Source organism: Lissotriton vulgaris, chromosome 5 (assembly GCF_964263255.1).
Source record: "Lissotriton vulgaris chromosome 5, aLisVul1.2, whole genome shotgun sequence".
NCBI lineage: Eukaryota > Metazoa > Chordata > Amphibia > Caudata > Salamandridae > Lissotriton > Lissotriton vulgaris.
In genome coordinates this window covers 1,782,920,456-1,782,941,694 of record NC_141693.1, presented here as the reverse complement: position 1 = coordinate 1,782,941,694, position 21,239 = coordinate 1,782,920,456, and the positions used below count along the sequence as shown (strand labels likewise).

The following is a 21,239-nucleotide window of genomic DNA, read 5'->3' as shown; positions in this document are numbered from 1 at the left end:
CCGCCATTTCAACCAGAGCTGTCTCCGTGCTGTAGGCCGCCCTGAAACCTGATTGAGCTGGATGCAGGGCGTTAGAGGTCTCAACAAAGTTCTCGAGTTGGCTAAAAACCAATTTCGCACAGATTTTGGCCAATGCTGGCAAAAGGGATATAGGACGATAGTTCCCTGGAACAGCAGCATCAAGCCCTGTTCTTTTTAAGAGCGGCAAAAGCTTTGCCTGCTTCCAGCCTGTGGGAACTGTTGCTGAAGATAGAGAAAGATTCACTATCTGGATGACCTCACTGCAAACTGTACTGGCCACTTCAGAAAGTACCCGGGCAGGGCAGGGATCTGAAGGTGAGCCCGATTTGAGGGACTGAAGAAGTGGCAATATGTCACATTCAGCAGCTACAGAAAAGTCTGTAAATTTCTGAATATCGCAGTGACATGGCCTAGGGAAGGAGCCAGCCGCTGAGCTGGCCACTGGCAGCACAGAAAGCAGGTCCTTCTGAATCTTAACTATTTTATTTTTGAAAAAGTAAGACAGTTCCTCACACCATTGAATGGAGGAAGGTAATATGGTTGTGTCAGCAACAGGGGATAAAAAGCTTTTAACAATGGAGAAAATCTCTCTGCTGTTATTTTCCGCTCTGGCGATTCTCCCTGCATAGTAGCTGCCTTTAGCTGTCTTAATAGCGGTATAGTAGTCCTGTTGGGCTGTGCGCAGGGCGGCCTTTGCCTCCGAACTATACTCAAGTCTCCATGCTCGCTCCAACTTTTTACACCCCAGTTTCAACACCCTCAACTCGGGTGAGAACCAGGGTTGAGAAGGGGTGCGGCGGAGCCTTGACATAGTAGTATGTTTCGTGGAGGCAGCAGCTGGCTACAGCACCCACCCATTGAAGCCACTAACCGCCTCGCTTATCTCGGGGATAAGCGTCGGGCGGGCTCTAGATAGAGCCTGGCCGAAGGCAACCAAATTGACCTTCTGAGGGTGGCTAGTGGGCAGTGCAGAAACTGATCTGCCTACATCCTCCACCTCCCATGAAAACCTAATCCGATCATGATCAGACCACGTCGCTTTCTCTGAACTTAGTACCTTGATGGGAAAATTAGAGCAAACTAGGTCCAGAAGGTGACCACCAACATGGGTTGGAGAAACGACCCACTGTTTAAGTTGAGCCAAGTCGAAAACTTCCCCCAAGCGGCGGGCCACAGTGGAGTCAGAGACATCTACATGACTATTGAGGTCGCCAACCAGGAGAAATTTCGAAAAGCTCAGGGCCTGTGGCACTATACATTCCTCCAAAACATCAATAAAGTGGCTAGCATAGCATGGAGGCCTATAGATCAACGATCCTCCCAAGGTGAAATGAGAATTGATGGTTAAAGAGAAGTGGAGAACTTCTCCATCGGCCGCTGCATCGGACTGCTCAGTGTAGAAGTGCCACCCCTCCCTGTAAATTACTGCTAGTCCGCCCCCTCTGCCTGTGATCCCATCAACTCTGGCAATCTTAAAACCTCTAGGGACAGCGAGTTCCATGATCGGAGCGCATGTGTTGGTAAGCCACGTCTCCGTGATGAAAAGGAGCTCTAGGTGTCCATCAGCGAGCGTTTCAAAAATATCAGCCGCGTGTTTTGCCATAGATCTAGCATTAATTAACCCAGCCCTAATCGTCGTAGGACCTGTTCCACTACCTAATCGTGTGGGTAAAATAGGCTGGGGCAGAAAATCACAATTTGTGCACTTCACAATAATGCAATATCGCCCCGCTGGCATACAGAGACCCCCTCTAGTTGGCAAATTAAGCTTCAAAAGGTCGTAGCTGGAGTACCTGATCCTGCCGGGCAAGCTCCGACCGGGGGGGTATCGGGCAGAATGGCTGGCCCGTGGCACGGATGGGCACAGACGGGCCCTCCTTTGGCGCTCCTTCGGCGCGCCCGCTGCGCGTTCTATGGTGCATCGCTATTTGAGGCCCAAGCCCCTCCCCCAGCTGGACCGCTAACTCGAGTCCAGCAGGGGTCTGGGACTCACCAAAGATGGCGCCCGACCTGGCCCTCCACAGCAATCAGCACCAGCAAGCTGCGGTGGAACGGGGCACAGGGAGGCCGGGAAGCAGCGTACAAAGTATTAAAAACGGTACAATGAATTATACACCACACAGCACAATTATTAAATCAATTGGTTGTTAAAAACTGTTTTTAAAATGAGCTATTGCAGTAATGCTGCGGAGAGCGAGTGAGCAGAAGAGAGTCTCTCGCAGTCTGCTCGCCTTTCCCCAACGATGTAGCAAGGTGCTGTCACCACCCTGATCAGTCGCACAGGCCTGCAGATTCGAATTCTATTTGAGGCCCAAGCCCCTCCCCCAGCTGGACTGCTAACTCGAGTCCAGCAGGGGTCCGGGACTCACCAAAGATAGCGCCCAACCTGACACTCCACAGCAATCGGCACCAGCAAGCCGCGGTGGAACGGGGCACAGGGAGGCCGGGAAGCATCGTACAAAGTATTAAAAACGGTAAATTGAATTATACACCACACAGCACAATTATTAAATCTATTGGTTGTTAAAAACTGTTTTGAAAATGAGCTATTGCAGTAATGCTGCGGAGAGCGAGTGAACAGAAGAGAGTCTCTCGCAGTCTGCTCGCCTTTCCCAAACGATGTAGCAAGGTGCTGCCACCACCCTGATCAGTTGCAATGTGAAGATTGTGTTTATTTTTGTGCTTTCATGGCCTTTAATTAGGCCGAATAAAGTTATTTTGATTATGATGACTGGCAGAGTATTTGTAAAATCAGTTGTCCGTTTTGAAATCTGTCTGCCTTTTTAGGTCTTGCCTACAGATATTTGTTAGGTGTTTGTTGCAGGAGACCTATAGTGTACAATAACAATACTTACCGTGGACTTTAGATGAGCCTGTTGCTTATCATTGGTTGACTTTCTTGCCAGTATAATTTGCTTATTTCTTATTCATGCCTTTTTTATTTACGTTTAAAAAACCAACACATACATAAAAGGCATTGCCATTTACAATGCCAATGGCTCAAACTCTAACAACTGCGAGACCTATTGCATTGCAAATGCTTGTTTTTACTGTTGCTGCAGTATTTCATAACTCCAAGGCTCTTATTTGTAGAGACATTTTTGTGGTGTGCTTTGGGGTGTTGGCTTGGAACTGACAGATCTTCCGAGAAAGTTTTCTTCTAACTAAGGTTGAGGCCCGGCAAAGTATTTTTGATCATCAGTTAGTTCTACTTTTTCCTCGTTCCACTTCCTTTCACTCGTGCTACTCCTGTCTCTCTTCTCTCTCCTCCATCAAAGGTCTTATGGTATTGTGTTTTGACAGGATTGTATATCTTTTGTTAGTGATGCCACAATGTACCTCTTGATTTCTTACGAGAGGCAAATGTACCTCATGCACTTCTAAAAGCAGGGTGGGAAAAATGAAAACTCTACTGGAGGTTCTTGTCATTGTTTCTGTCTATCCTTCATCCAACCACTCCCTCCCTCACTGGTACAGTCTGCCACATCTGTGCAGCCAACCCAAGAATTGGTTACTCATTCACTTTACCAACTATATCTAATGTCGTGGTGCTTTTGACACAAGGAGCAAGACACCACTCCATCATGGACTCATTTTAGATGGAGTACCAGTTGACATTATTGCACTAATATTAACTTGATGCAATCAAAATCTATTCTGGTAAACTCAAATCATACATTCATCGACACTTGCATCTAAGTTAATTATATTTCTATGGTGCTTTGTGCTGTAGTGGCCTTTGGCTGAAAAGTTGAGGATAACTCATAATAAAGGTGCATCACACTTTTCTGATGGGTACCTGGTACTATATAGGTGACTCAGAGATGTACTTGAGTGTAAGTTACATCGTGCAAAAGTATCACTTTCAACTATAACCAGATGGGTCATTCTTCAGGCTGAAGGACCACTACATGATCTAGACTGTGGACTCTCTACAAAGAAACTACATTTCCCAGCACCCACCTGTGGTTGCACTCTTATTTGGATTGTTGACGATCTCTTGGTGCTAGTCTGGTATGCTTCCAGCATAAGAAGGATTGCATCAACTCCAGTAGTTTGATGTCCAAGACTCCTATTACCCCAGATGGTAAATGTTCTTTTTAGTTGTCCAGTTTTGATGCAGACTTACTGTTCCTCATCCTGGCTTCCAGCACAGTGTGTCCAAGAGACACTAGCAGCAGTGGTCCTATCAGAACTGTGAGGACCAGGCACCCTCAGTGGGCCATGTCGTAGCAGTTCAAGGAGCTACACTTGTGTTAGACCCCACATCTGCCCTTAGCTTTTCGTCAGATACTTCTCTGGGTGTAACACTCGGCATGTGAATTAGAAGCGTCTATCTCCCTTCCCACGTATTTGAATCTCCACCACCTCTTTGTAAAAACACTATCAAAACAGGCAGACTTCATACCCATCATATTCATCCTTATGTGATCAGAAAACACAAGCCTTTCTGAGCAGTCGCACTTGCTTTCCCCATAGGCTGTGAATTCCTTCACTGCAGCAGGCACTGACTCTTTTCATTCGCCAACTCACTCCACATGGTCCGTACACCTTGTTTCTTGTGACAGTCATTATTTTGTCATTTTACTGTGTTGTGGAAGTTGTAGTATTAGTTTGCTCCCACTGACCTAATTGGAGTGTTGACAAAAGAACAGCATTGGAAACATGGTGTTCTGCCAACATATATAGTACAGTCTCTCGGTGCCAGGTCTGGACACACAAGCTGTCTTGCACGTATCTGCCTCCTTTCTCTCTCTTGCTCCCCCATTTCTCTTTATGTCCCGGTCTCTCTGTGTCGTCGACTATTCCAGGAGACACGTGCAGTAGCCTGAATTGTCCTCAGTTGATCTCTGTCCCTGCTGAGGTCACAGTTGTAAGGATTGCTCTTCTCAACCCTCCTGCGTACCCGTCGGACCACCAGATCCTGATGCTAGAATTATTATTATTATATTAGGTTGGGCATGGTCTGAAATTGTGACTCCCACTAAAATATTAACCTAAAAATATAGATGTAAAGTCCAGAGACTTGCATATTTCCTCTAAACAAATCCCAATGTTCAGTGCATTGTCACTTAATTTAAATGAATGAATTAAATGAATGTTAAACACAGTTGGGAAAATTATATGTAAATTATGACTTTGAGCAGAGGCTTCTTGGGCCACGCGGAGCGGGCAAGATTGTGAACCTACCGCGCTCCGGCATGTCTCAAGCTCAGATTTGAACGGCTTTGATCAAACATCGACTAAATTGATACTGACATGCCAGCTCATTAGAGGAATTTGCTCTGGTGCCCTAGCAGGAGGGATCCTCTGCAAGTCTGAACGAATTGCATGATTGCAAAAACAAACCAAAGGCTGTATTTGTTGTTCTTCTTTTTAGGCTTTTCTTGCGGGGTGGGACCTTTCCGAACGCCCTCTCTAAATGCTTGTGATCTCAAGTTTTACCGAGTACTGGAACCTACCCAGATACTACTAGTGACATGAACTTTGCAAATTGTTATCATGATGGACAGTGAGCTGAAGAGGATATGAAAGTCATGAGACATTCTTGTCTCTTAATGGAAATTAAGCTGACTCCTTATTAGTTCTGGGTTTTGAACGTTCAGCTGTCAAAAAGACCAATTTCTTACAATATACTTGGAGAGGACTCTGGATCCACCCTCTTTCCAATAGTGGCTTCCTTTGACCAGCCTGCTTCAGTGACTGGCTTCAGACTATGTCAGTCATGCCTTAGTCTGCACAGTGAGTTTTTATGTCTCTCCTAAGTGTATTCTTTCGCCTACTCATGAGTGCCTGGTATTGAACTGCATAAGGGGCTACTTTACAGCTAAAGCCCTCTTTATTTGAAAAAAAAGAGAAGCAGGGCTGTATCGAATTCTAGGGAGGTGTCAAACGCCTGTGATTTTCTTTGTTCATGTCTGGATTCAATATGCTCATGTTGCATGTGCTAGTAAATGAAACACAAGCCTATTGGTTTTGCCAGTGCTTGTTTACGTTTTTGGTGATTGGAACATGCATCCATTGCATGCAACCCCAGTGCTACTTCTAACAACTAGTGTTGTATTATTATTTTTTTTATTCCCTTCATCCATCTGAGCTCTGTTTTTTTCTCTCGAAGTCTTTCACCAAATTGGCAAGGCTTTGTACACATTCACCTTATTCCTCGTTATAAAAATTGTGAAACATTGTGCGAATGCAAAATATCTGCCAAATTACTACCTGTGCCCTCATCCTGTTGTTTCCTCGATTAACTTGTAGCCTGGAGGAATCGCTGTATAAAGATCAGGCCTGAAGTGTCCTGGTTAACCTGGTTTCTGTTAAACTTTTGTTCTCTTTCTATAAGAAGGGAAATTTCACTTGCATGATTTGTTTATTGAGCAACAGTTTCCTACCATAACGTTTAGTGTAGACTCTGGTTAAGCTTTAAGGGTGATTGGCTTGGGTTCCCTTATTACTCTAATCTTCTGCTGGCTTACGTTACCTATCCTAAATGACCCCTTTTTAAAAAAAAATTTAGACTCAATAATGCATCACGAGTATACCTAATGTGGGTGTCCAAACACGTAGTTTCCCGGCTTCCTGGATGCTGACTGGCACGATGGGTTAGCCTTTGGTGATCCATTGGTGCTGACGTGCCTCTGGGCCGCACAGGAAACAGTAGACCGCTGTCAACATTCTCTCTCAAGATGGCGGAGTGCGAGTCTAGAGGTAGATAGGTGGAGAGTGGTCTGGAAAGAGTAAGTCACCGCTTCCTACACTCCCCTCTAGTTCGCTACTAAACAAAGTGCAAATGCAGTGTGAAAAATGTCAAATGAATGCCCTGCAACTTTCTGACCAAATGCCAAAATAATCCCCTTAACGAAGTAATGAAACCGCGAAAAATGCAAGTGCTTACTTAAAAACAAGGACATTTGAAGCACAAATTGTCCTTCTGTTGGGACTTGTTTTACCATTCTAAAATGAGGACTGCAAATCCCAGAATGCAAAGAAATTGCTGGTCTTGAATAGATAGCTGCCTTTTCCCCCTAATTCATGGGTGACTATGTCAGTAGATGACAGCGGTTACTGTGCTAAGAAACTGCAATACTGTCATAACCAGCTCCATGTGAAAGCAAATGTGCATGCGAGTGTTTGCGATGTGCGTTCGTGTGTGTGTGTGTGTGGTTTGTGTGTGGAGACTGGTGCTGCAATGGGGAGGTGTCACCCTTACTTGAGCAGGGATATAATGGCCAAACCTGCACGTTCAGCGGGAAAGCCATGTAACATATGGTTATTGAACAAGTTGACTCTTTTAAAACATTCAGTTTATCTATACCTATGCAAGATGAAAGGCCTCCTTTCTGAACAGACAGGGGACATTCCCATTCAGGGCCCGTATTATACGTGGGGTCCTATATGTCCCACAGCGGCAGTTCCTCAGGTAAGGTGGAGGAGCGTTGCCCCACTGCTTTTTGCACTGTAAAAAAAAGGGGGGAAAAATGATAATAACTTGAGGTTGTTATCATTTTCCCCATTGTGCCGTCTTTGTGGGCCAGGACTGCTCTCAGAGCAGGGGGAGGAGTGGTTTGCTCACCCTAAGTGAGTATGAGTGCTTGGCCAGCCATTTTGGGCCACCCAAAACAGTCATGCGCACATACCGTGTAGTCCATGCAGGCTGCATTACAGCCTGCTTGGAGAACATGCCCAGCCCCTGCCTGAGCATCGTGTCCTGACGCTCTGACCATTCACAATGCTGCATTGCAGCATTGTGACTGGCTTTAGGAAGCCTGGGCACCCTGGTGCTTCCTGTCTCCCTTTAAGAAGCCAGTAAGAGTAAGTAGGAGAGGTGGCGGCCAGCCGGCAGGTAAGTAATTTTTTTTTTTAACCCATCCTAACACCCCCCTCCTCTCATCGGCCCACTGTTGCTTCCAAGTAGCAGCCGCCACTGATGCCCCACGGTGCACCATTCAAAAGGTGCTTCTGGCGCAGACCTGGATAGTTCACCCTATTCTCATGTATGCACTGCGTCCAGGACAGCAGCACGCGTGCGCTGCCCTGGGAGCAGTGCATTCACTGCAATACAGAGCAGCTGCTTCCAAGCCACTTCTTGAGTGTCTGAGCGGTACATGGAACCCTCTTTCGCCCATTGAGAGGGCTGCCCTCAGAGGGTGCACTGTCTAAGAGCAGATTTGTCTCGACGCCCGTGTCTATAATAGTGTAAGGGGAAAGTGATCCTCTCATCTGAATCGGGCCGCACCCCCATCTAAATGAGGGAATACTCTCTGAAGTGCTGTCTGTTTTACAGAAGGGCTGCACAAGCTTCTGGGGCTCCTTCTGTAATACCCAAGTGCTTGGGAGCACATAAAGCAGGCGCACAAGCCCATTGCACCTCTCTGGGCACTTTTAATACAGCCCTTAAAGCTCCCAAACTCTTAATTTCCTTTACTGGAGTCCTTAGTAGGATGTGAAAGAAGATTAAATGATCATTCAAAGATTTAGGATTTGCTTTTAAAAAAAATACTGTGATTTAAATTTGTTTTCTGCATTTTTTTTATTAGTTTGCGGTCTGTCTGCAAAGACAGAGTTCGCTTAAATTTGCTGTAGACTCCAAATGAATGCTAGAGTTAAATGCTAAAAGGCCAGGTGACAAAAATAAGAAAATCCTAGGCGTGTCAATATTTTATTAAAAGGAAGAACATTTGAATAAATGACAATAAATGAAGTTCATGAGTGATATTGATAAAGACAAGTCCTAGATAAGAAGTGCATTAAACTAATGAAATGTGCATTTTTTGTTTGTGTTTGCATTTTATTACCATTGTTTTTAGATTTATTGTTAGAGTTAATGTTTAAAGTTGGCGACAAACTATAGTACAACTTTACTGTTGTGGTAAGCTTAAGGAGTTTTATGCGATGTATCTGTTTGTGTAACTATTTTTCTTAGAGGAGGCTAGGCCTTCATGATGCTAGTCTTGAATAAAGTCACTTCCAGCCGCAGTTCTGAGGTCATCTTGGTTTGTGTTCTAGGTTCCGGTACTACCAGAACGTGTGCACTTCAAGCTATTCCTTCGTATGGTGGGACTGGGAGCGATGGGAGAAGGAGATTGACTGGATGGCTTTGAACGGCATCAATATGGCCCTCGCGTTCACTGGCCAAGAAGCCATCTGGCAGCGGGTTGAGTATTCCTAATAATGATAATATTGGCCTAATAATGACTTTCCATACAAATACAGTTGTATCTCTACACTCTAAAAGTAGGTGTTATTAGTTAATGGCTTTTGGCTAATTGAAATGGCTGCTCTTCTCCTCCCTCTCCTGCCCTCCAGATATCCTGCACAAACAATTGATGTCTCCTTTTCCAAAAATTGCAGCAATCTATTTCTGCTCCACTAATTCGCCCATGCTGAAAGTTTCCCTGTCCGAGAATGCAAACCCTTCTAGACCTTTCTGCCATACTAGGGGAAGAGAATGGATGTGTCTTTCTGATGTTGACTTACACATCTCACTAGATGTATCATTTCCATTATTAAACCAGGGATGTGAAATTAGCACCCTGACTTGTTTGCAAATGAGATTGATGTAATGTGGCCGATGTACAAATCAGTTGCCTCGCAAATTGTCAATTAGCAAGGGGTGTGATTGCCTGTCAATGCAACGAGGGAAGCTGCAAGCCACAGCGGATTTTCCTTTGCTTTCCAATACTGGAATCATTTGTTTTTAAGCAACGTAAGATACAGGTGCTGCGTTGAATATTTTGTGCCCGTTTAGGAAGACTCCGGGAAGAGCAGGTCCTTTAGAAATACCGCCTGCATGCCCTCCCTCCCATTCCCCCCCTCCCATACCCCCCTCTACCCCCCACAAGGCTGCCAACAGAACATGAGGAGTTCTTCCCCCTTTCCCAACCAGTTACAACCCCAACTCATGCCCGGTAAAATGTCAATGTTTGTAATCACAGTTGCAGTCACAAACCACTGATGAATTCCTTTCTGACTTAACAATAGGGTAGTTGCCTCTTTCATGCCCCCCAGCCGCCTCCCCCCACCTGACGAAATGGCTGACTCCTAAATAGCTTTTGTGCATTAAGAAAAGCCCTTTTGCGGTTGCAGACCCTGGGATTTCGAAAATCGCAGGGTTTGTAACCATGGATGGGCAAGCTATTGCGGGTAGTCTTAAAACTTTCCCCACAATACTCTTGTTCTTTTCCTGTGTTGTTGTTTATTACAACCCAGTTAGGAACAATAAAGGTGGCTCAGTGAATCCGCTTGCTTAGAAGGTGGTCAGTAACTATAGCTACTTATTCTTTATTAATTGACTGACTGATTTTGAAGACCGTGGGCCATTCTGAGGAGTTGCCTATTCCAAGGCTAGACCCCTGACGATTGGGCCAGGAAGACTGAACAATAAAAGATGTGTCTTTCAGATTCTGGCTGAACACATTTACTTTGTATTCAGAAATATATATTTCTTTGTTTTTCCTATTGTTTTAGGTTTATTTAAGCTTGGGATTAAACCAGTCAGAAATCGATGAGTTCTTTACAGGGCCGGCGTTTCTAGCCTGGGGACGGATGGGGAACCTTCATACATGGGCAGGCCCGCTTCCTCTGTCCTGGAATTTAAAACAGTTGTATTTACAGGTAAGTGACAAAATTAGCATTTTTAAAAATGTGGAGATGTGTATGGTATTTTACAGTAGATTTCAAATTGTCACAGCACTGCTAACATGCTACAGATTACACAGACTGACTGGGCATAGGTTTGGAAGGCAGTAGTATCCTCAATTCTCTGGATGTTTGAATTACACCTGCATTCACTGTTATAATACTACAGGGTAGTTATGAAGTGGAGGCTAGAAGGGTTTGAGGTCGACAGGGCAAAGTGGGGTTCAGTGTGAATCCTGTATACAGATGTAAACAATGACCACTGAGTTTTGTATTGTGTAGAGCTTCTCACCTCTGACCACGCGCTGACGTACTTTAGATGTTCAGTAGTATGGCTGTCGTAGAGCAGTGAAAAGTGTTAAATTGCAGTATCACCTTTGTGGGCAGTTTTGTGGTGCTATGCTCTTATCCGTGCACTGGTTGCTACATCTAAGTGCATAGTAGGTCATAGAGGAGTGAGGGATAGAGTACATGCACATATATGCATTTCTGCTGTCTCTGCTTTTGTGCAGTTGCCGGTTCATACCTCACTGTTTAAGTTACCTGTTGTGACACATTTCCGTAACGGCTTGCAACATTTGTTCCCTCCGACCCCTGTTAGCATGCCCCAATGGGATCTCAATTTAGTCCTTAGATTTCTTATGAGCTCCCCATTTGAGCTCCTAAGCAGCTGTCATCTGAGTCATCTGACTTGTTAGATTGTGTTCTTAGTGGCCATTACATTGGCCAGGAAGGTCTGTACCCGAAAAGAGTTCTTTCTTTTTAAATTGATCATACCAAACACCACCGGGTGGATGAACAGCAAGTTATCTGATTCACAGGAGTGAAAAAAACCAGGGCTGTGCAGAAAATAACCATCTCAAGATAGATTGTACTTTGCACTACACACTAGCTAAGAAGCAGCCTCCTGAGCACTTGCAGGCCATTATACCAGTGCCAAGGCCGCTACTACTGTGTGAGTATCTGTCCTAGAAATCTGCCAAGCCCCTACGTGGCGTCCTTCCACATTTTCATTAAGCATGACTGCTTGGAGAGTCTGGTCCATCAAGTCTGGCATTTTGCCTATTCCTTCTTCCAGGATTTCCTGGTTTGAGACAGTTTGCAGACCCACCTCTGTGGAGGTAGTGCTTGGATATCTATTATAAGGCTCTCTATCAGAAGAACAAGTTACGTACCTTCGGTACCACTTTTTCTGGTAGAGACTAGAGACTCTTTCTAACCTCGGATTCCTCACTGACTCTCCTCCCATCCTCCCGATCTGCAAAATCGCCCTTCAGCCAAAAGCCCCTGAAAGATACTGCACACAGATCACACATCATTCAGTCATGGATCCACGTTTTTGGCACAGAAAAAGTCCAGAAAGAAACTAATGTTAGTGCACCGGGTGGCTCTTATAGGTGAACCTCACTTCTCACTTCCAACGCGGTTGACTCAGAGCTGCTAAACACCACCTACAAGCTCACAGTGGTTCTGCTCAAGATCTTCGGGGTTAAGTCTTTTGCCTGGGGAATATTCTAAGGTGAGGAATCTACAGTTCAAGAGTCTCTACTAGAAATTGGGTTATCGAAGGTTAGTAACTTGTTCAACATTGTCAGATGCAAAACATTTTTTTTTTATAAGTTGAGTTCACATTCTCCTAACACCAAATAAGGCTTCGTCCTAGGTTGAAGGAGTTGATGCCTTTCATAATGATGGTTGTTGAATTATATATTTTAATTGAAGTGCATAAAATTATTTATCCAGCATGACTCCTGTGTATAGGGATATAGAAGAGGGACTCAGCGTGTCTTACAAACTGCTTTAAAAACCTACTATTTGGTCATTTAACCTCTTCCGTGCTGATGACGGAACCGCTCCGTCATCAGCTGCGGTGGCGCTGTGCTGATGACGGAGCGGTTCCGTCATGGCCCGCCCGCCGCACATGCGCGGCGCGAATTCCGCGCCTGCGCTGAGCGTTCTATTGAGCGGGCGGGGCCATGATGGAACAGCGCAACGCAACCGACGCTGGTGACGGAGCGGTTCCGTCACCAGCATGCGCCCGCCGCTCTTCCGCCCCGCCCCCTTAGCACTGCGGCGGAATAGCCGCCGCAGTGAAGGGGTTAAGAGCTGTACTTAATACAAAAGACCATTAAAAAGACCCAGTAGAGGTGATGAGGATAGCATCCAGCCTGAAGCAAAGGTAAAAAGTTGTTTTGCATTTTTCATCTTAAAGCAGAATCTGAAAGAGTCATGTTAAAGAATGGCGAGACGTTTGTGTGGGGTAAAGAACAGGAACATTTCAGTCAAGGGAATAATGTGGATATCATTTCAGCATGGATACCTTCTTTAGGTAATAATGTATCATTGTGTTAAAAGAAAATTCCTGGTTGCCTAAACTATCTGCTTCCTAACCTTTTTTTTTTATAAGGAAGTACAAATGGGTATCTGCCTCCTGATAGGCTGATGAAACATGCCAATCGTATAAAAGTGGTAACAAAAAACAAAAAACAATATGCTGTAATTGTTTTTTTTCTGGAGGAGGGATTTGTCAGTACGTGACAGTGGGGTCCTGGAAGTGTATGGGATTAATAGTTGTAGAAAATCCGATGTTGGGTAGGAAAGCCAAGCCATCTAATCTGGATATTTTTTCAGTCCTTCTCTTCAAGAAGTGTTTTGCTCCACTTATTCTTGTTTTCTTAGTATGTCTCTTTCTCCACACTAGTACAGGATCCTGGCAAGGATGAGGTCGTTGGGGATGATTCCAGTGCTGCCAGCCTTTGCGGGACACGTTCCACGCGGGATTCTAAGGTACGTGTCACATCATATATATATATATATATATATATACCGATAAGATTACTGGTGGCAGCAAAGTTCAAGAGCTTTTGCATCCTCATTTCCATTCTTCAGGTTACAGATCAATTTCTAAATGCAAATGTCCCAGCCAGAGGACACCACTTTTCTGCAGTGGGTGCCTCAGAGGAGGAGGAGGAGGAGTGGTGGTGGTGGTGGTGGTGGTGGTGGTGGGGGTGGGGAGGGGGGGCGTTTGACGGGAAGGTGGTAGGTCAGGCATGCACCACTGTCTAGAACAGTGGTTCTTAACCTGTCGTCTGGGGACCCCTGGGGATCTGCAAAGCCTATTTAAGTGGCCTGTGCCTGATTAAAAAATAAAATACTGGTAACAGATTTATTAAGTGTATATCCGTAGAGAAGTAAAATTTTAAATTTAAGAAATGTGAAGGCGTTTGAAATTTGAGGCTAAAAATAAAGTTGGTATCCTCAGATTGATTTGTGGGAGCACTGCAAGGACGTCAAACATAATCTAGTATGGACAATGGGAAACAGCCATTACAACGTATGGCATTACAACGCATATGCCTTTACCACACATGCCGTTCCAAAATATTTAGTTGTAAAGGAATGAACGGTAAAGGCATATGTGTTTTACATGTAAGTATAGGGTTTAGGGTGGGTTTGGGTTTTGGAGTCGAGGAGTATAGGTTTTGGGGTGCCATGGTTAATTTTAGAGTGGAAATAGGTTTTGGGGTGGCAAATTTAATTTTAGGATTCATGATGGATTTGGATTTTGGGTTTCCAATGGTAATTTTAAGTTTTAGGGTGGGTATGGGTTTTGGGGTGATAAGGGTAATTTTATGGTTCATGGTGGGTTTGGTTTTAGGGTGCCCAGGATAATTTTAGGGTTCAGGGTGGGTTTGGATTTTAGGGTGCCCAGGGTAGTTTTAGGGTTCCGGGTGGGTTTGGGTTTTCGGGTGCCCAGGGTAATTTTAGGGTGGGTTTTGATTTTAGGGTGCCCAGGGTAATTTTAGGGTGGGTTTGGGTTTCGCGGTGCTATGGGTAATTTTGGGTCTCATAGTGAGTATGGGTTTTGGGGTGCTAAGGGTAAATATGGGGTTCAGGGTGGGTTTGTGGGTGCCAGGGGTAATTTTAGGGATTAGGTGGGATGGGTATTGGGGGGCAAAGTGTAATTTGTGGGTGCTAAGGGGATTTAAAAAATATATATATATATACCATTACTTACCTTAACCACTTTTACCAAGTATATGCCTTTACTACGCTTGCATTTGTGTTGTAATGGCATGCATGGTAAAGGCATATGTGATGTGAAAGTGTGTGTTGTAACTGCACTTGCGTTGGTACAACCCCTTTGTAATGGCATGCATTGTGTTGGCATGTGATGTAACGTCCTATTCATGGACAATGGCTGGCATCAATTGAATTTAGAACAGCTTCAAACTTTATACTTTGTGTATTCATTCTGTGAATGCGTGTTTCCGTAATTTTGTGTATTGTTTTGCATCTCAAATCATTGAAATTGCTGGGTCCAATAATGATTAGGGCTCCTGGTTTTATGGTATTTATTTTTTTAACATTTCCGGCTGTATTTATCCATATTCATTTTTGGGCCATTTTATCTGTGTAGATATCCATATTGATTTTGTGTTTTGCGTTTGAATGAAGTTGTAAAACTGTACATTTCCACATTTATTTAACTGAAAGAAACACACTCATACTTTGATGTCTGTTGTGTTTTAGCTATTTAAGCCGCCTTACATAACAATACATCCGCTGGTAAATACTAGCATTATACCACAAATGTATATTGGCACATGCCGTTATTTAAAATTTCATCCTGTTTTTTAAAATTTCCCATGCTTTTTATCTGCTCAGCTGTTGGGATATAATTCATGAAAGACTGCACGGAGACTCACTTAAAAGCAGCACAATTTTCTGTATTTATCCACTTTTAAAAATAAATGCAGCCGGAATACACATTGATTTCTGTCTGTATTTATCTGTAAAAACGGAAAACAGGGAGCCTTAATAATGATTAAGTAGGAGTCCCCAGATTTCAGAAAAGATTAAGGGGCAGGGGTGTCCACAGAATTCAAAGGTTTAGAACCACTGCTCAAGAACATATTCTTCGTTGCATAAGTTCCTCCAACGTGAGAAATCTGGAAGCAAACTCTTAAGGTGGTCTGCACCTGAAATGTAGTACCCGAAGTCCAGAGAGCACAACTCAAAATTGGGACAGACACTTGGGTGGGTACCGACCTGGATTGTGTTTTTATGTCTAGGTTGTAAAAACCTTTAGAAAATCAGCAAAAGTCTTTATTATTTTCCGTTTTGAAATATAAACTTAAAATAAGAACAAATCAATTCAAAAATATTTAAAACTGTTTCAACGGTTTTAGATGATTATGAAAGCAAATATTAGCGCAGTTGTGACAATGAAAAAAGAAAAAGAAGACAGTTGATTTTACACATGTTTATCAAAAGTATTTTTCGCGGAGAAAGATAGTATCGGGCCGGTGCGCAAGGTAGAAAACTGCAGCCTCCGTGATCCGTGAAATCCAGGGCAGTCACAACTTCGGGTGGAGTGGGTGTGTGAACAAGATGGCCTTGTAGAGAAATCAGACTTTTGTGAACAACAGTGACATTTGGTAGATGATGCTAGTAAAGACCTCTGACCTCCTGGCCAGGGACCCGCTCTCCCCCCGCAGCTCCGCTGTTAAATTCCACCGCTCCGGAACTGTGCTCTGTGCGCTGTTTGCTCTGGTAGGTGTTTGAGGCCCTCCTCCACCCGCAGTCTCCTGCCTGCGCCTCATCCCTGGTGGTCCAGTGGGAGAGCCGTGCTCTTCTGCTGGCTGCTCTTGTCTGTCTTTGTGCTGTCGTTCTGTGACCGTTTTCTGTCTTCCTTCTAGCCTCCTCACTCTATCTCTATATGCCTGCCTTTATTGTGCCAGTATTATACCTGTGTTCTCTGTGTTTAGCCGTTTTCTGTCACCGGGCCCGTTCTGCCCTCTGTGCCCCCTTCCCGCCACCCTTCCTGCTGCTGCTGCCCCTACGGCCCCTCCCCCCCTGCCGGGACCCGCCTCCCAGCTGCGCTTCCCTCCACCCCCTTCCCTACTTAATGGCGGCCGCTCAGCTGGCGCGCCAGAGGCAAGCCCGTCTGCGACCCGACCGTGGACAGTGCCAATAACCCTGGATCTAAGACCTCCCACCTCTACAACTCCGTCGCCCTCCTCGCACTCAACCCCTCAACACACTCAACAGCTGCCAGAGATCGACGCCGAACTCCACCCATGGCCAGTTTTCCTGCTGACAATGCCAACAATCCTTCGCCATAGACAGTCCTCCCTCCCCCCCTCCCCACGACCAGCGAACCCTCACCGGATGCCTGTACCACAGAAGCCCTCAGTTGCATCCTCCTCAATGTATGCTCCATACACAGACACGGCGTAGAGATCTGGGACCTGCTCGACAACCTCTCTCCTCCACCGCCACCGCCGACGGATACAAGATCCATAGAAAGGACCACCCCCACAGCCCAGGAGGAGGACTCGCCATTGCGCACAAGAGCTCTCTTTGACCTCCAGCACGATCCCCCTCTCCAACACAGAGCACCTCCACTTCCAGATCCAGGCCAGATCCAGAACCATGCTGCAGGGGACCCTCGCCTAAAGACCACCTGAGCCCCGCGCCTCTTCCGCCACCACCATCAACGACCTCGTCGCACCCCACACCATCGCCGTCACGGACTACATTCTCATCGGAGACCTGAACTTCCACCTTGACAACCGTAGCAACCCTGACTCCACCACCCTCCTGGATAACCTTGCCAACCTCGGACTAAAGCAGCTCATCACCTCCCCCACTCACAAGGCCGGAGACATCCTCGACCCCATTTTCGCAGGAGGGACAAACATCCAATCCAGCCACACCTTGCAACCCCTCTGGACAGACACCACTGTGTACACTTCACCTTCACCACTACCACCGCACCCAAGCCCGCCCCGCGCCCACCACGAAGGAACTGGAGCCAGGTCACTGAGGAACGATTCAGAAAAGGGGGTGGTGATGAACAGAGTGTCTGAATTAAGCAGACCACTCTTACCCAGTCCAAAGATCAGGGCTTGATCCATCACCGTTAATTATCTCACTGCACCAACCCAGCTCAGAACCTGGCTATATGCAAATCAGTCTGTCCCTGGCCCAGTGCATCATGGGAACAGGGCAGACTAAACTACCAAGCCAATTCTTCACCAGAAAGGAGACAAGCTACCGGGGACCGGTTTCTGGCATTTCAGCCTTCTTCGGCCCGGCTTGCTTGAATCCTGATGGTGCAGTGAGAAAGGGACTCATGTCTGAGTATACCCTGCCACACCTATAGTGGCCAAAAACGATTCAGGTCACTGAGGAACATCTCCACGCCACCCTGTGCCATGACTCCCCCCTCCGCCACGACCGACGCCAACTTCGCAGCCAAAGAACTACACCGCTGGATCACCAGCTCTGCAGACAAGCTTGCACCCCTCCTCCACCCCACCAGACAACGCCCTCCGTAGGCCACCGGGTTCACCACCGACCTCCAGGAAGCCAGTTGCTCCTGCAGACGCTTCGAGAAACTCTGGAGAAACAGGAAAACCACTGAAGACCAGAACACATACATTCTGACTGAATACCACCAGCGTATAAGAGACACCAAGAGGACCATTATCCGGAACAAAATCCACACCAACGCCAGCAACACAAAGGAACTCCTCAACGTCATACAACAGCTCACCAAACCCACCAGCGAAGCCACAGACATCACACCATCCCAGGATCTCTGCAACAAAATCAGCTCCTATTTTCACCTGAAAATCAAGGCCCTCTACGGCAACTTAGGCGAACAGACTCCACCCTCCCCGCCGCCATCAACAACTAACCCACCATCACCACCTGGAAACAGGTTACCACCGAGGATACCGCCACGACCATGATGAACACCCACTCAGGAGCCCCCATGTACCCCTGTCTGCCGTACATCTACCACAGAGCCACCGCCACCATGGCACCCGAACTATGCCGGACCATTAACGCCTCCTTCGAATCCCGCATCATCCCCGATGACTGGAAGCAGGTGGAGGTCAAGCCCCTCCTCAAGAAACCCTCAGCGGACCCGATGGACCTGAAAAACTAATGGCACATCTCTATCCTTCCCTTTGCAGCCAAAGTCATTGAGAGATTCATCAACTCCCAGTTGACCACCTTCATCGAAGAGAACGCCATTCTTGACTCCTCCCAGTCCGGATTCCACAGCACCGAGACCACCCTCGCTGCCACCGATGACATCCTCATGCTACTCGACCAGGGACACACCGCGGCCCTCATCCTACTAGACCTTTCCGCAGGCTCCGACACCATCTCCCACTCCACTCTCGCTGCCAGACTCCACGACGCCAGCATACGGGGAACCGCCCTTGACTGGATCTGCTCCTTTCTCGCTGCCAGAACCCAAAGGATCAGACTTCCACCCTTTCTCTCTGAACCCAGAGCGATCAACTGCGGAGTACCCCAAGGATCCTCGCTGAGCTCCACGCTCTTTAACATCTACATGGCTCCCCTCGTCGCCATCATTAGACAGTATGGGCTCAACTTAGTGTCCTACACGGACGACACCCCGCTCATCCTCTCCCTCACGAAAAACCCCGAAGACACCAGATTCAGCTTCCAGGAAGGAATGAAAGACGTTGCGGCCTTGATGAGGAACAGTTGCCTAAAGCTCAACTCATAGAAGACGGAGGTCCTCGTCCTTGGACTCTCCTCCACCGCCTGGGACAACACCTGGGTGCCCTCTGCCCTCGGAAATCCACTCACTCCGACAGACCACACCCGAAACCTCTACATCATTATAGACTCCTCCCTCACCATGACTCGCCAGATCCATGCCATCGCCTCCACCTGCTTCAACTCCCTCCACAAGACCTCCAAGTGGATTTCCCCCCGCCCCCCGAATGCAGAAAGACCGTCACCCACGCACTCATAACCAGCAGACTGGACTACAGTAACGCCCTCTATGCCAGAATCAACAAGTCCCTGCTACACAAGCTCCAAACCATCCAGAACACCGCAGCCAGATCCGTCCTCGGAACCCCCCGACATGAGCGCATGTCCCAGCACCTACGAGACCTCCATTGGCTCCCCATCGAGAAGAGAGTAATTTTCAAGCTACTCGCCCACGCCTACAAATCCCTCCACAACATCGGACCCAAATACCTCAACGAAAGAGTCTCCTTCCATGTACACAAAATGAACCTCCCCTCTGCCGACCTCGCCCTGGCAGAGACCCCACGCATCCGCAGAAACAGTGCAGCTGGAAGAGCCCTCTCCTACGTCGCAGCAAAGACCTGGATCAAGCTCCCAGTCAACAGCAGATGCTCACCTGGCTCTTTAACTGATCCAGATCTGCCCCTCCCCCTCCCGCCCAGCGCCTTGGGACCCTCACGGGTGAGTAGTGTGCTTTAAAAACCCCTGATTGATTGATTTATAACTGCCTCAGAATGTGAGAAAATACCCAGCGGTAGTGTCGACGCAGACAACGCTGTCTACTAATTGCCTAATCAATATTCTGTGTTGGACTCTTTATTCACATTTGACTGTGGGCACTTTTTTAAAATTAAAAATAGATCGTTCAAGGCATATGAGCTGTAGATCGTATACTTTTGCATAGACCGCCATCTGGTGTTGGACTTGGATGTTTGCGCTTTGTTACTGTAGAAGTTTCTGTAGTCACAAGATAGGTGACTCCTCCTTTGGTTAGTAGTGCGCATGGGTATTGACTCCATCTCCAGATTGTTTTTTTTCCGCAATCAGGTTCGGATGTGATTTGGCGAGCTCCGTGTCGTATTCAATCCCGCTTCGACGCACATAGCTCTCGCCGCTCGACTGTATTGTTTCGATCGTGATCTACTTCGACGCGTATCCCAAGAACCAACAAAATCTTCGAGTCCGGTCGTCGACGCCGGCCGTTGGGCCGATCAACGCCATCAAAACCAGCATATGAAAAGGCCTCCCTTCAAAAAATGCAGGTGTGGTGCTAAATTCCCACACACAGATCTTCATGAGGTCCTCAACCTTTGCCTCTCTCCAGAACACGAGAGTCAACACTGCCAGGCCTGTGCTTCCTTCATGTACAAGAAACCATACGTGATCGCCGGGCTCAACGTCACGAAATGTCTAGATCAACCGTCTCGGCGCCAGACAACATCTTAGATGCAGGCCCCGATTATCAAGAGAATGAACAACAAGAAAACCTAGGGGTCTTTACAGGAAAGTATCATGGAAATTCCTATTTACTTAACCCGACGTCTGGCATAGTACATCTGGTTGGAGTAAAGACTAATTAGTTCTGACAGGACGCGACAAAACCTAAAACAGGGGGCCACCAGTGATTGTAGATCAAAAAAACCTTCTATAGGATTCCCATCAAAGACTTGTGATGATCAATGTTATCATTTGGTCGTCCGTAGGGTCGTAAGTCTCTGGATCATTGAGACAAAGATCGTACCCTGTGGTGGATAAGGGTTTCGACCCGCAATCACTGTTGGACCATGTGGTATTGATCTGATGGAATCTGGTGCAGTGCAGAAAATAAAGAATGGTGAGTTAAAATAGGGTAGAAAACCAAGAGAGGAAATTTGTAATAGGGAAGGTCTCTCCCTGTTAAAAACAAGAACAGTGCAATATCATAACAGTTTAACCAAATATTTGCAAGGGGGCCAACATGTTTCTGCCTAATGGGAAAAGGGACCCAGGCT

General features: G+C 46.4%; 1 protein-coding gene across 1 annotated transcript in view; it reads left to right on the top strand.

Annotated features, from left to right (window-relative positions):
- NAGLU (N-acetyl-alpha-glucosaminidase) overlaps positions 1–21,239 on the top strand; it is a 99,828-nt gene that overhangs the window by 63,350 nt on the left and 15,239 nt on the right. The window contains exons 2-4 of the mRNA XM_086924106.1: positions 9,028–9,175; positions 10,489–10,635; positions 13,361–13,446. Of these exons, the coding sequence (XP_086780232.1) occupies positions 9,028–9,175; positions 10,489–10,635; positions 13,361–13,446 (381 nt within the window). The remainder of the gene's footprint in view (positions 1–9,027; positions 9,176–10,488; positions 10,636–13,360; positions 13,447–21,239) is intronic.